Consider the following 15,078-nt stretch of genomic DNA (forward strand, 5'->3'; position numbering starts at 1 on the left):
ATGGCTCTGTAAACACTACATTTTACAGCTAAATTCATTAAAGAGTGGGTGACAACATTCGTATCCATTACGGTTTCCAAAATGAAATTTTGTCAACTTAATTCAAAAACGCTGTCAAAATATAACTTCGCTCTCACCAGTTTGTTGTCAGACTCCAGCATCGATCACTAGTGATTCTGCTACGGCCGGGATAACATATTAAGCTCGGAGATTGGGCTCATGACAAAACAAAAGGCCTTTCGCGGGGTTTTTCGCGGGCGCTTTCTTGCTCCCCTTATTTGGGCAGTGATTGTTCTAATCTTCCTATGATTGGTTGAAACGATTTCCCGCGGAAAATTTTGTACTTCAAATAGGGATTAGTTCCCAAATCCATCTCACTTTCCTCACTTCGGCTCCTGATCAACTCCAGCTTTCGTCGGTGAAATTTCCTTTTATCTCCGTAGTTTACTCTTGTACTCTCTGTATGAAATGTCTGACAACGTAAAGACGGAAAGCCAAAACCACGATCTCGACAATGATACCGAAATTAAGGGCACCTACGTTATTAAACGCAGTAAGTTATGAGTTTTGTTGCAGAAGCAAGCACGATTGATGACCGCCATGTTGTCACATGCACATGCTTTGCAGTGATTGATTTTGATGAAATTACTTTTCTTTCTTACAGATAAGAAGAAGGAGCTTATAAAAGTGGGTAAAATCTCCGCAAGGCTTGAAAATTTGTCTTATTCCCTTAACAATGAATATCTCGATCAGGTAAGCTTATATTGTTCAATTGTACGTTCTTTGGCGCCAAAATTTGAAACGAGTCGAAGAGAAATCACGAATATTAAGCTTACCTAAGCATTCCATCGATATATACATATGTTGTTCTTTCGTCATTTTTCAGCTCAGTGTTCAAGCTAAAAGCTCTAAATATTTTATTTATTAATATCGCTTTTCTCGTCGGGAAAACCGTTAACGATTTTCGCGCCCTAGCTTAGACAAAGCTTACTTGAACACGAAAACGTGAAGCCAGTAACCTTCGCGAATTTTCCTGGATACCAAATTAGCAGCTATATACTAAGCTTCGATAAACATCACTCCCACGGTTACCAAATTTGCGGTAGGTCGATTTAGTAGAAAAATCTCGATTTGTTTTAAACTACATCGCGAAGACTTCAATCGATCGGTTGGTGTTTGCAAATTCCTTTTCTCGAGACTGGCGCGAAACTTACAACAGTTTGCATAAAACCCACTCACTTACCCCCCTTCATTGACATATATAATCTTGTGAAGTAAATATGAAACACTTTCACTTCTAAAAATTTGATAAAAATTGCAAATCTCATAAAATTGAAAAAAATTGAAAAAGGGATAAAAACATGTGAAAAATGCAGCTGAAGCGAATACACCATATAGGGTTTCATCCACGGACTGTAAAGTTAGAGCAACTATTTAAATAAATAGTACAATGTGAAAGCACTGCTGAAGAGATGTCAATTGAATGGTGATATCATAGGATTTTATCCACAGACTTAACGTTAGAACTACATACTTAGTAAATTAATAGTACCAAGTAATGCATCAGTCAAATCCAACAGGCCTCTTATTTTAATTGTGTTTACAAGTGATTAAGCATGCAGTTTTTTTGTTCTTTAGTTTACTATTGTCAAGAGAGTGATTGAAGGAATTTACCCTGGAGTCCACACGACTGAACTTGATACCCTGGCAGCAGAAACTTCTGCATCAATGACTACCAAGCATCCAGATTATGCTATTCTTGCAGCCAGGATTGAAGTTTCTAATCTTCACAAGGAAACGAAGAAGCAGTTTAGTGGTAAGAAGCATATATAAATATTCAAGAATAACTGATAAAATAAAGCCCCTTTAAAGAAAATGGTATATTTTGGGGCCAATATGCAATGGGACATCTTGACTGGTTCCATTGTTTTCCCTAAATTTTAGCTCAGCAGGTAAGGGGTCAGTCTTGACTGGTATGGCCAAAAAATATGCACTGCTGGGGGGGGGGGTGCTTTGCATTCAAGAAGGCTTTTCTTTTTGAGCATCCTGTCAACCAATTGACTGAAAAGTATTTTAAACACCTCAAAACAAAGAATTTTAAGAATGAAGGGTGCCTTTGCCAGTAGGGTCAATTTAGTAACAGAAGTAGTGAACTTTTCCGGGTGGTCGAGATAGTCTAGAATTAGGGTAGAAGCCCACAAAAATATTGTTAGCCTTCAGTGCTTCAAAAGGTCATTTAAATAAAGTAATGAGAGAGAATAGCTACGTGTACTTTTTGTTTTCCGTATTTATTTCATTGTAAGGATTGGCTTGGATCTCAACTTGCTATTTTTTTTAACCCATTCGCCCCTGAACCGCCCGTAACCGCCCGTGCGGATCCAGGTCCTTTCTACCCTTTGTGACGTCATCAGTTTTAACGGTCGAGGACAACTTTCTTCGGTAACTTGTGCAGAGTGAAGAGATCTTTCAAACCATACCAGAATGACCACAATTCAGTCAAGGACACCGGAGAAAGAAGCAAAAAACCACGTGACAAGGACCTGAAAATCTCCATGAAAATCTTGTTCCATTACCCACCTACCTTTCCTTTCACCTAATCCTAAGATCCTAAAAGCTTTCCTAAAAACTCTTCCCACCAAAATCAAGCCTACTAAATGCCCAGCAAGAGAAAAAAAAAATGAGGCAAGAAAAGCGAAAAAAGAAGGGAGGAGAGAAAGCGAAAAGTAAAAGTCAAGACTGCTGTGTCACTTTTAAACCCAAAAACTATGTCGAAATTTTGCTTTCTGCGCATGCCCGAACTTCGCAAGCTGATATTTTGCATCTGGATCAGAAGGCCGCCAAGTGTACGACCTGTAGACCGGTTTGTGGTAAGTTTTAGCTCTTTATAGCACGACAGTGACCAGAAAACCACTCGACTAGCTTCAAAACGCGTTTTTCGGCAAAATCTCCGGGAGCGAATGGGTTAAACAACTTTTTAATTGCAGTAACACTTCAAGCGTTTGTGGATGGTGAAAAGTGTTGCTTCAAGCTGTAAATTTACCGGTTACCACCTGATAAGGAGAGCACTGTGGCTCCCATCTGTCATTTCTTTTATTTCTTATTTATTACTATTAAAAGTCTCTTTTCTGTTTTGCTAATTAAATCCTTTGAAACTTTGCAGAGGTTATGACAGATTTGTACAACTACGTCAACCCTAAGAATGGCAAACATTCTCCTCTAATTTCTAAGGAAACCTATGACATTATCATGGCAAATGCTGATGTGAGTGGAAAGAAGACAGTCATTTCAAGGCTATGTTCACACTGTGCTGGACAAAAGTCCTTTGGGATACTACTGCCTTATTCATATTTTTTCTATCATTTCTTGGTTCCCTCTTGGAACAGTGCATCCTTTTCAAAATTTTCTTGCAGTTCTCACTCCCCCCACCCTATACAAAGTTGAAACTGGGAAAAAATTCTGGATACATGCGTCCAACATTGTATGTGGGGTGAGGGGAGGGGTTGGACCTGTGTGAATTGGAAAACGTCCCAGAAACACAAAAGCGTCCCAAGACTTTTGTCCATGATTGTGGGTAGCATCTTGCCACAGCACAAAAACTGTATTGGATGCGACGTCTGTTTACACATTTAAACAATGATTTAATAGGCATGATTTCTGTAGTGGCCCAAAGCTGCACCACACTGATCTCAAAGGTGGAACAACACGTATCAGATAGGTTCTGCTCCAAAATTTTGGTGTAGTGTGAGCAGGTAGTAGGACCATGGTGGAAAAAAACAAGTAGGAGCAAGGACTGGTGTCCAGTGAGATGTTGGATTTAGTTCACTAAACCCTCTCAGCAAACCGTTGCAGCACAATGTTCAAAGTGTGTGAACAACTTGTTCCTGTATTGTGCCCTTGCTGCTCATACACCTGTTTCAATTAAGGTTGCTTCTGTGGTGCATGGTCTATGTTTCCTAGCCTGCGGTGCACCATGGTAGATCTTTTTGTAGCAGGAAGTTCAGTCCTGTTCTCGTTAATTGGAATAGTGGAAACCATTTAAAAATTTGTTTGTTTGATCAACTTTGTCTGTGTGGCCCCGGTTACAGTAGGGGCACTGAAAATACCAATGCTGTTTATTATGAGAAAATATGGTACCTGTGAGCTCTTGCTTTGTAGTTGTAACCAATTAAGGTGAAAGATGGGGTATTGCTGTTAATCGAAGTTCCCTTTTTTTTTTCTTTTCAGGTTCTTGACTCTGAAATTATATATGCCCGTGATTACGACTACAACTACTTTGGTTTTAAGGTATGTATAATTTATTACTGCATAAGTTTGAGTCTGATATAACAAATCATTCTGCAGATTGACGAGCACAGCCTTGTATGTCTGTATAGTACAGCTGTATATCTATACAAATGCAAGGGAAGAAAAGTTGTTATAATTTAATTTAAGTTATAATTTATTACTGCATAAGTTTGAGTCTGATATAACAAATCATTCTGCAGATTGACGAGCAAAGCCTTGTATGTCTGTATAGTACAGCTGTATATCTATACAAATGCAAGGGAAGAAAAGTTGTAACACCGAGTTTAACTCACTAAGTGATCATATCATACACTTTAAATGTACCTACTTACATGTATTTGCAGACTTTAATGAGGTTAAGCAATCATATCATACACTTTACATGTACCTACTTACATGTCTTTGCAGACTTTAATGAGGTCATACCTGCTGAAGATAGATGGAAAAGTTGCTGAGCGACCCCAGCACATGCTGATGCGAGTTGCAATTGGCATTCACCAGAATGACATCAAAGCCGCCTGTGAAACATACCGTTTGATGTCAGAAAAGTGGTTCACACATGCTTCTCCAACATTATTCAATGCTGGCACATGTAAACCACAGATGTCCAGTTGCTTTCTGTTGACCATGTCAGATGACAGTATTGATGGAATTTATGAAACTCTATCAACCTGTGCTAAAATTTCCAAAGCAGCTGGTGGAATTGGTTTAAATGTACACAACATACGGTCTTCAGGGAGTTACATTGCTGGGGTAAGGTTTTGATTTTTGGACCTCGCCCTTTCACTAACTTGTAAGAGTATCAAAATTATAGTAATATAATATTATAATAAACATCAAAACTGATACATAAAATTTAATAGTACAAAATTAATGTCCACTATGTAAGGTGTTTCCTGTGAGTGGTTGCACCACAAAATTTTGTTGGTGCACTAAAAAATTAGAACTTTCTCTATGATTGTATTATTTACAGTCAAACCTCCTTTAATGGTCACCTCTCTACAAAACAGCCACAAAAATTCCATACATTGACTTTTGTTTAAAACCTCTCTACAACAGCCACCTCTTAACAACACCCACTTTCTTCTGTCCCCAAGGTGGCTGTTGTAGAGATGATGATGATGATTATTATTAATTTTACTGTAAGCATTTTTGTGAGTAACTTGCTGAATGTTTCATGCTGTACAAGCATCTTACATGTACATATGTATGATCATTCTATCAGTGACACTGATATACAATGATCTAAAATTTAGGTACTCGAGTTTTTTTTTTTGTTGGTATACAAGGTTAATCTAAGTTGACAAGAGAAGAGTTAATCATTGCTGAAATTGAATGTGTAAAGGTAGTTCAGCCAGCACACCTTCGTGACGTTCATTTTCTTATATGATGTACATGTGTCTTGTCTTGCCCAGACCAATGGAACTTCAAATGGTCTTGTTCCCATGCTGCGAGTTTTTAATGCTACTGCAAGATATGTGGACCAAGGAGGAAACAAGCGTCCGGGAGCCTTTGCAATATATTTGGAGCCTTGGCACCCTGATATCTTTGATTTTTTGGACTTAAAAAAGAACACTGGCAAAGAGGAACAGGTATTCGTAACTTGATTACTTAGAAATCAGTTAATCAAATGGTGATGAGTGAAATCAGGGAATAATTTCACTCGCATTTGTCCGAATTCTAACAATTTCCTGAGAAATTAGTAGAATTTGGACAAAATGCAAGTGAAATTATTCCCTGATTTCATGAGTATACTTTCTGATAACCTATTGATATCAGGGGTGACAAATTACCCTCACAATCGTGGGTTTTTGACATGTTTATTGTATTTATCGAAAACTCCATACACTGAAAAGTTTAGAGCTTAAATTTTGGCTTACAGTATGTCAGAATTTTCAGAATGTTTCGACAAAATCCCTGAGTGATAAAATCCTTCTTGTCTTATGACCTGGCAGGATGACAGGCTGGTGTTTGTAACACTTAAACCGTGTGCGGGTAATTAAGACCCCATCACCTTTTTTTTATGGTTTGAAAATTATTAAATCCACATTTGTCTGTATTTGCAGCGAGCCCGTGACCTTTTCCTTGCACTCTGGATCCCTGACTTGTTCATGAAGCGATGTGAAGAAAATGGCATGTGGTCTTTGATGTGTCCTAATGAGTGTCCTGGACTTCAAGATTGCTGGGGAGAAAAATTTGAAAAACTTTATGAAAGGTCAGCAGAGTACAAAGAATCTTATAGATATTACAATTCTCCAAGCTTAATGTTTTATTCAAAGTCATTTTTGGTGAAAAGTAGAGGTTCAGTATTACATATGCAAGAAAAGATTACTGCTAACAACAAACAATATTTTGGAGTCATCAGGACACCATTATCAAGTTCAAAATGATTAGCATAAACTATGAGATTATGAAGTAGTTCGCTGAAGATTTACAGGATAATTCCGAAATGTCACGCAAATAGTTTGGCTCTAATTGAGTCCAATTGTACATTAAGAGATGGCGTTTTTTCTCTAATCACTCAGTAATTAGATTAGAGAACTGATTAGACAATTATGTATTATCTTTTAACTAGAGAACTGATTAGTTTCTAACAGAAGAATGTTACATTGACAGCTCATAGCTTTGCTCTGGCACTGCCCACTGGTTCCTTCTGCAATTCGTTTGCTTTATTAAGGCAACTAGGAAATAATATCCTGCAGTGGATTTCAAAGGCTCAAATCATTGGGCTCCCTTTATCTTCGAGCACTGCCTTGCGGCTCTAGAAACATTTCTAATTCCCCACATCTTTCTCTATTACCTGCCTACTTTAAAAAAAAGACAGCCCTGATAGATTAAGGGAAGTTTATGTCTTCAACTTTATTTCTTCTCACAAACAGCTACGAGCAACAAGGAAAATTCCGCAGGCAGGTGAAAGCTCAGAAGTTATGGTTTGCGATCTTAGAGGCCCAGGTGGAAACAGGAACACCATATATGTTGTATAAAGATGCATGCAACAGAAAGAGTAACCAACAGGTTGGTTTAAGTCCTTAGAGTGACCAACATCAAATCTTTCCCAACATTATCAATGCATAATTAAGTGGAAAGGTGATGATAATTAATAATTAAAATGACCACCCAAGGGAAAATCCTCTCAGCCAATTCTTTAAGTTAATGTATAGGTAATAATAATTCTGTTATCTATCCTTGGTAGAGTTTATAGCACTTGTGCTAGTGGGGCTCAGGTGCAAATGCCTAGTTAACAGGGTTAAGAATCCCAACTGGCCTGAGGCAAACCAGCTGGCTATTTACAAGTGTGGTCAAGGATTTGAACTCGGGACTACTGTGAACAAATTGAGCTAGCGGACAGGCCAGGACTTGAAATCGGAGCCTCTGAATTGAAAGTCCATCGCTCAGAAAACTCTGCCACACTGAGTATGGATATCAGTTTGGAGAATTGGAATCTAGAAATTGGGGCTTTAAGGTTGAAGGCAATGTCAGCGTCCCATTTGTCTCATTTATTCTATCTCATCCTGAAAAGGTAACTGACTTCTTTTTTAATTCACTTAAATTTTCCTTTTTAGAATGTTGGAACCATCAAATGCAGCAATCTCTGCACTGAAATTGTTGAATACAGTAGTCCTGATGAGGTATGTGTCACATTTCCTGCTGATCATACCCTTTAACTCTTTTAGAGGGGGGCAGTGTTCCAGATAAGAGTTGGTTGGGTCTCAGATCAATAACCCAACAAAGAAGGCTTCTTAACCCGACAGATGAATATAAATATTAAGTTAAATATAACACACACAAAAAAATAGCATGTGGTGACCCCTTCAGATGCTCTACATGATTCCCTGCTTAAAAGAATTAGCTTGAATGCTTGGGGGGGCGGCGGGGGGACAGGTAGGGGTACCCATGTCTCTGATGTGAATCTCAATTTTACCATTAATTTGTTTCATGTATTGAGGAGGAATCCCTGTCCTCATTGGTGCAGGTTTCTTTTAAATCATTTTTCCAGTTGCTTACTTTGCTTTTACAGTCTCATTCCAACTTAAATTCATGTTAGTTTGTCTCCATTTCATCTGCACTTTGTCTGTCTTAAACCAGTAATAAACAGAGCTGTATATAGTACACATAAAAACTGCAGTGTTTTCTCTAGTGGGTGTCAGGGACTGCGTATGTACTTTATTGAGGATAAATTAATTCTCATGAGTTTAAATCAAGTAATAAAAAGTACTCTGAAATGGGCGTGTCAGCAGGCACACTAAGGCATCATTATTAAGCAGAGCATAGGATGATGCTAATTTCCGTTCTCTTTTACAGGTTGCAGTTTGTAACTTGGCTTCCCTTGCACTCAATAAATTTGTTATAACTGAGCAAAATCCACCCCAATTTGACTTCAAAAAACTCTTTGAGATCACACAGGTGAGCAGATAATGTCAATATAACACTGTACTTAGGTAATTAATTTGTGTAATGGAAATCTTATTTGAGAAAACGGCATTGAAAAATTCGTTAACAAGTAAACTCTTAACAGCAGTCAAAAAACAAAAAGTAATTCCCCATCAATATTACATGAAAATAGAACAGGAGGGGAGGAATTGGGAGAGAAAGGTCGGCATCACTCCCTTTTCTCAGATCTTGCACTGATATTTTTTGCGTGCCTTTCACTTGTGCATCATCCACATGCTCATCTTTTTTCACGCCTCTGACTTACGGCTCATCCCTACTAAATGCAAGCCTGGAAGAGGCTAGAAGGCAAGCACCTAGGAATATTGTTAATATCCCTGAATGATGCTAGTTAATCACAGAGCTTTAACCTCATGGTAGTATCCAGATTTATCCCTTATTCTCACAATTTCGCGAGTATTTAATTTCGTGTTTTTTAGGGAAAGGTAGAATATTGGAGTGTATTAAATTTTGTGATTTTCTATTTTTGAATATCTATAGATAACTTTGACCTCTAAATCTGGTATTAAATTTAGCAATTTTTATCTTCACAAGTATTATTTACATAACGAAAATTGCTAAATTGAATACTCGTGAAATTAAGTGAGAATAAGGTTCACCTGGGTCAAGACATAGACATACTGGAGCAAAGTTTCTTGTCTAAGGAAACAGTGTGACAACAACAAAAAATTAATTAATTAAAAAAAAAAGTAAGTAAAAACACTCCAACAACATGGCTAAAACCTGGAACACAATTTTTGCCCTCTTTTGTAAGATGCATTTGTTATTATTTGACAGGTTGTGACACGCAACTTAAACAAGATCATTGATGTAAACTATTATCCTGTTAAAGAGGTATGTGCACTGCTCAATATGGTGCTCTTTTGCAGTCCTTTTTAAATATAAGTTGATAAATTTAACTTTGCTATGAATTTTTGTCTTCTGTTAAATCAGGCTGAAAAATCTAACAAGAGACACAGGCCAATCGGCATTGGAGTACAGGTATCTACATCATTTGCACTTGAGTGGCTTTACATGTGACTCAACAGTTTAAAGTTGACTACTATTTTGTCCTTAGCCATTTACTTAACACTCAAAGTTGGTGACTCACATTTTTTTACTCAAATTGCAGGGATTAGCTGATGCCTTCATTTTATTGAGATATCCATTTGAAAGTGCTGAAGCCATAGAGCTGAATAAAAAAATATTTGAGACAATTTACTATGGTGCTTTGACAGTAAGTTGAACTCATTATTTGGTATTAAGCTCTTCCAAGAGAGAATAATGTGACAGAGAACGAAATGCCCAGTCTAGATCTCGGGTTATGTGAATTTCGCAAAAAGCTATTTTTAGACCAATAATTTACATGCTTGAGTTGATCGGAAGCTGGTTTCCAGAGAGCTCTGCAAACTTTTACTCAGCATGGTCAAGAGAGAATTCAACAGTTGCCATTACACATATATTCTGCATTTTTTTGCTTTGAGGTCTTGATTAAAATGTGTGGACACCCCAGGAATTAGACTTCTGGCCAGTGCCCTAAGATTCCCTCTCTGTGCCATTTCACAGGATTGGCACAGTCTTGAAAAGTCCTTGAATTTTCTTCAACTTTGAATGTAGTAGCCTGGAAAGAGGTTTTTTGATGCTGTTTGGTTGTCCAAGACAGAATATAAATCATAGTTCAGAGAATTTAAAAGGTTATTTACATAAAGTGCTCTATGCTTTATGCAATAATTAACTATCAATTTAAGACAGGTGGACTTAAAGTCTTAAGAGAATGGACTGGGAATGTGCATTTTTATTACAGTCTGTGAAATTATATTTCTAGCAGTTGGTCCTTGAAAATCTAATGTGATCCTTGAAAAATGGAAGCAATTTTTTTTGTATGAACCCTGATTACACCATCTTGGCTTTTCTGTATCTTTATCCGTAAATTTTTGGCATGCTCTGATCTAATTGAGTGTTTAATTTTCTGTAGGCTTCATGCCAGTTGGCTAAAGAAAAGGGACCGTATGAAACTTACGAGGGATCACCTGCAAGCCAGGGGGTAAGAAACAAATTACTTATTTGACGAGAATAGTCCTGTAATCTGTCAGCAGAAATCATAGTAATATTATCTAACAGCAGTAAAATGTTTCAACAGTAAATATTTTGATGTGACTGAAAAAACTTGAGCTGGTATTGCAATATTGGTATGAGACATTTTTAAAGGGAAAGTTGGTTTACCTGACCTGGTTTCCTTCCTAAATAAATTTGTGTCGCCACTATTCAATGAGTGCCCCTTTGTCAGAAATTTTGTTTTCCTGTCATCCTGAAAAAAGGCATTGCCAAATGTATTACTGCGTCCACCCCCCCCCCCCCTCCAATCTTACACATTGGAGTGGGATTACTGTTTCTGTTTAGAAGGGATGGCAGTATGATGCAGAATTAGAAAACAGATGACTCTGTCTCAAAGTGAGTTTAGTAGATATGACACACTCAAGGATTTAAGCATATATTCTCTGTATATCATGATCCCTTGTTTCAACATCTTTGTAAATATATATTATTATTATTATTATTTTTCTTATAGAAACTCCAGTATGATCTGTGGGGTGTGACTCCTACTAATTTATGGGACTGGGCTGCACTCAAGGCAGAAATCAAAAGGTATGGTTTATTGTTACTATTGACTAAATCATTGACGTTTGTACCAGTAATCACATGATTTTTCTTGTGCAATTTAGAATAAATAAGCACAAGTAAATTTTTTCAAAGGCTAAAGGCGAGTGCAGTTTGTGGTCTTTAAATAATAAATGAATAAATTTACTGGTGCTTATTTATTCCAAATTGCACAAGAAAAATTCATGTGATTAGTTATTAATAATTTTCATGAAAAAATTGCAAGATGGCTTTAAAATGACATTGATAGAGAGGCAACACGCATAAACTACGTGCAAAAATAATTTATTTAAATGCTGCAAATATCATCACACGTGCAGTCAAAACAACATTTTTGCGCTGATTTTAAAGTTTGCAAGCTGCAGCAACAGGCTGAACAGTTCATGGAATTGTGTATTTTTATCTAGGTATGGATTAAGAAACAGTTTGCTGGTTGCACCAATGCCAACAGCGTCCACTGCGCAGATTCTTGGAAATAACGAGTCCTTTGAGCCGTACACTAGTAACATCTATACAAGGCGTGTACTCTCAGGAGAGTTTCAGGTATGATCCTTACAATCCAAGGTGTTCAATGATAAAGCAAAGCATATCAATCTTTGTAACTGAATGATATTAAAGGATATATCTATAGCCACTTACCTTGTGTAGAAACATTATTTTTAGATACCCTGCTAGCACTAAAACTGTTCATCATAGATAGTGGCTTAGTGCTCAGTATTCAAGTGCTTCTCTGCAAACATAATAAGGATCTTTCTACAGTCGACTCCCCATAACTCGAACCCTTTACAACCCGAACCTCCCATTAACTCAAAGTAATTTTCATTTCCCTTCAGATCATTTTCTATATAATTTTACCTTCAATAACTGGAACTCCAAATGATTTGAACTTTTTTCTATTTCCCTTGAAGGTTCAAATTATTGGAAGTCAACTGTAGTTCCCAGAGCTCACTTCCTGTACGTTGTGTTTTGATTACAGATTGTGAACCATCATTTGCTGAAAGACCTGACAGAAAGGAATCTGTGGAATGAAACATTAAAGAATAAATTGATAGCAGCCAATGGATCAATCCAGGTTTGTTTATTGACTTTACAGAAATTAACATCTCTCTCTGCCTTCTGTTATAATTAGGATCTTACTTGGCTTAGAGATTTTAAGGGGTGTAATCTATGGGTATTAACTGTCCTTTTTTTTTTCAAGCACATTGAAGAGATCCCTGACGACCTAAAGGCATTGTACAAAACAATTTGGGAAATATCTCAGAGGACGCTCATAGACATGGCTGCTGATCGAGGAGCTTTCATTGATCAGAGTCAATCCTTCAATGTTTTCTTTGCGGAACCTACTTCGGCCAAACTAACCAGCATGCACATCTATGGCTGGAAAAAGGTGATATTTTAAAACTTCTGTGATCTTTTAATTTGTGGATTAAGGAATACAGTTGACTAATGTTATATCTGCATGCAAAAGCCAACAAATTTTGTCAAAACAACAACCAGAGCCAGTGCTGCATGTTGTGACTGGCCTACATTTTTTCCATGCAGAAATACCATCAAAATTCCTTAACCTCTATATGGCAACAACATGGTAGAAAATGTGAATGTGGAGCTTTTGATCTGGCATGTGAAATATCGTCTATGACCCTTTGACTCAATCATAGTCTGTGTCATAATAAATCAGTCAAGAACTATTCAAAACATTGCTGCATTATTTAACTTCTGCCCAGTTAGTTCAGTTTTATAACCACTACCCCACCAAGCAAGTTCCAACACTGTTCGCACCAGCACTCAGGGTCTTCAAGCAACTGAGGAGAAAGTGCTGCCGCTTAAATGAGTTCTGTTAACAGTTCTCTCTAGTCTTATCAGATAAAGACAGTAAACTGTAGGCCCCATCTCAAACTTAATTTACTCTTTTTAAAACTCTTTTGTGCTCTTAAGAACCCACACTGTTGCTAAAGAGTAGGGGATGTAGTCTCTCCCCCCCCCCCCCCCCCCCCCACTCCCCACTGATGTTTTTCTGTTGTTAATAAACCATCTGAGCAAGAACAAACCAGTGCAAAAGTTAATTGCAAAATACATATTTGACTGCTATGAGAAAGAAAAGAAGATCATTAGTTGTTTAGGTCAACATTGATTATAGTTCCACTAGTGTGCAATTTGTGTTTGATTTTAAATAATTTGGATAAAGTCAATATACATAGGACTGTATAAGACTCCAAATAAAACATTGTCTTGTCTTGTCTTGGTGTTTCTCAATTTCATCTTAAATTATGGGGCATGCATGACTTATTGCTTCATTAAATGCACTCAAAACATTCCTCAAATACACACTACCCCATTATAAAGACACTAGTTTGACCGTAGTGTTATTTACACTGTGGGGGCATTATCATTCAAGCACAATTTGGTTACAAGACTTGTGTGTGTTCAATTTTGTAGGGCTTAAAGACTGGTATGTATTACCTACGCACCCGTCCAGCAGCTAGTGCCATTCAATTCACAGTAGATCAAGATGCACTCAAGAAGTCTGCCAAAAGTAAGAAAAACAATGAAGATGGTCCTGCTTGTTCTCGAGATAATCCAGACTGTCTGAGCTGCAGTGCTTAAAAAGCTATGAAGAAAAACGATACATCAGATATTGCAGTGAACTTCTGACCTTCTTTAAAACTGCAATTCTATCTTCATTGATCGGTTAAAGTAAATTGGTTTTCCAAAAGGTAGTGGTTACGATGTCAGAGATTAAGAAAGCTCAAAACCAGAGTAAGTTTAAGGCGGCATTTCGAAAAAGAAAAAAAAAAAAAGAATTATCAAATTTGATTTATACTAGCAAACCATATGAGCAAGTGTTTGCAAGTTCTTATAATATTGCTAAGTTATAAAATTACATTGTGTACAACATTAAGATATTGGAATTGACCAAAATTAAGCTTCACGCAATCAAACTCTTACGTTTTTTTTTTTGTCAACACAAAATAGTAACAGGCAATTTCCAGTAAATTGCAAGTATTCTACTTAAGTTAGAGGCCATTAAAACATATTTTTCAATACTTTAAAATATTGTGAGATATTTTTGTACAAGAGACATACATAAGTTTTCATAAGCTGATAAGAGATGATCAACGGCAAAGTGAGGATAAGTCAGTGTTTGTCATGTAATATAAGGTGAATTTAGTTTGCACATATACCTCTTTAAATAACTTATTATCAATGCACAATGTGTGTATATATCGGTATGAGTTCTTGAGCTGATTATGGTGTGTAATCTAACAAAACCAGTTTAAATGTGAATTGGCTATTTATTTACATGATGATTTTTCACATAAAAGTTGTGCAATAATTTTAAAAGTTGTGAATAGATTAAACTAATTGTCCATTGCTCTCTTCCTTTAATTAAAAACACTTTTTTCTCCTTTCTTTGCTTTTCTGTTCTTACCCTATATTTGGAATTTCAAAAGCCTTCTATGACTGTAGCACTTTTTAGACTATTATTTCTATGACATTTTGTGCAGTCGTCTTTGGAAAGGGGGGAGGTAGGTGCAATGACCTCAGACAAAATGAGACCAGTTCTTTTATTTACATATTTGGACTCGAAGGGTCACATTGAAAAGTCACCGTGACAACCAAGTGCAGTACACAGAGTCGATTGGTCAAAGAGGGCACTTCAAGTGTTCATTACACAAGAACATGTTGCAAGGATGTTGTTTCATTTCC

At 37.0% G+C, this 15,078-nt stretch overlaps 1 protein-coding gene across 1 annotated transcript; it reads left to right on the forward strand.

Moving 5' to 3' along the window:
* Nucleotides 1-386: 386 nt before the first annotated feature.
* On the forward strand, nucleotides 387-14,780 carry LOC140947632 (ribonucleoside-diphosphate reductase large subunit-like). The gene is made up of 20 exons (XM_073396780.1): nucleotides 387-553; nucleotides 665-753; nucleotides 1,639-1,816; nucleotides 3,161-3,261; nucleotides 4,225-4,284; nucleotides 4,693-5,037; nucleotides 5,700-5,876; nucleotides 6,351-6,499; nucleotides 7,164-7,299; nucleotides 7,848-7,913; nucleotides 8,587-8,688; nucleotides 9,511-9,567; nucleotides 9,667-9,714; nucleotides 9,845-9,949; nucleotides 10,688-10,756; nucleotides 11,282-11,358; nucleotides 11,778-11,913; nucleotides 12,347-12,442; nucleotides 12,569-12,757; nucleotides 13,807-14,780. The coding sequence occupies exons 1-20, from the start codon at nucleotides 469-471 to the stop codon at nucleotides 13,972-13,974; spliced, it is 2,433 nt and encodes an 810-aa protein (XP_073252881.1). The 5' UTR covers nucleotides 387-468; the 3' UTR covers nucleotides 13,975-14,780.
* The last annotated feature ends 298 nt before the right edge of the window (nucleotides 14,781-15,078 follow it).

The sequence above is a fragment of the Porites lutea genome, chromosome 9 (assembly GCF_958299795.1).
Source record: "Porites lutea chromosome 9, jaPorLute2.1, whole genome shotgun sequence".
Lineage (NCBI taxonomy): Eukaryota > Metazoa > Cnidaria > Anthozoa > Scleractinia > Poritidae > Porites > Porites lutea.

Coding starts and splice junctions, on each gene's coding strand:
- LOC140947632 (XM_073396780.1), top strand. CDS start 469: ATGTCTGACAACGTAAAGACGGAAAGCCAAAACCACGATCTCGACAAT. Junction 6,500..7,163: donor TTTGAAAAACTTTATGAAAG/GTCAGCAGAGTA, acceptor TCTCACAAACAG/CTACGAGCAACAAGGAAAAT. Junction 9,568..9,666: donor ACTATTATCCTGTTAAAGAG/GTATGTGCACTG, acceptor CTGTTAAATCAG/GCTGAAAAATCTAACAAGAG.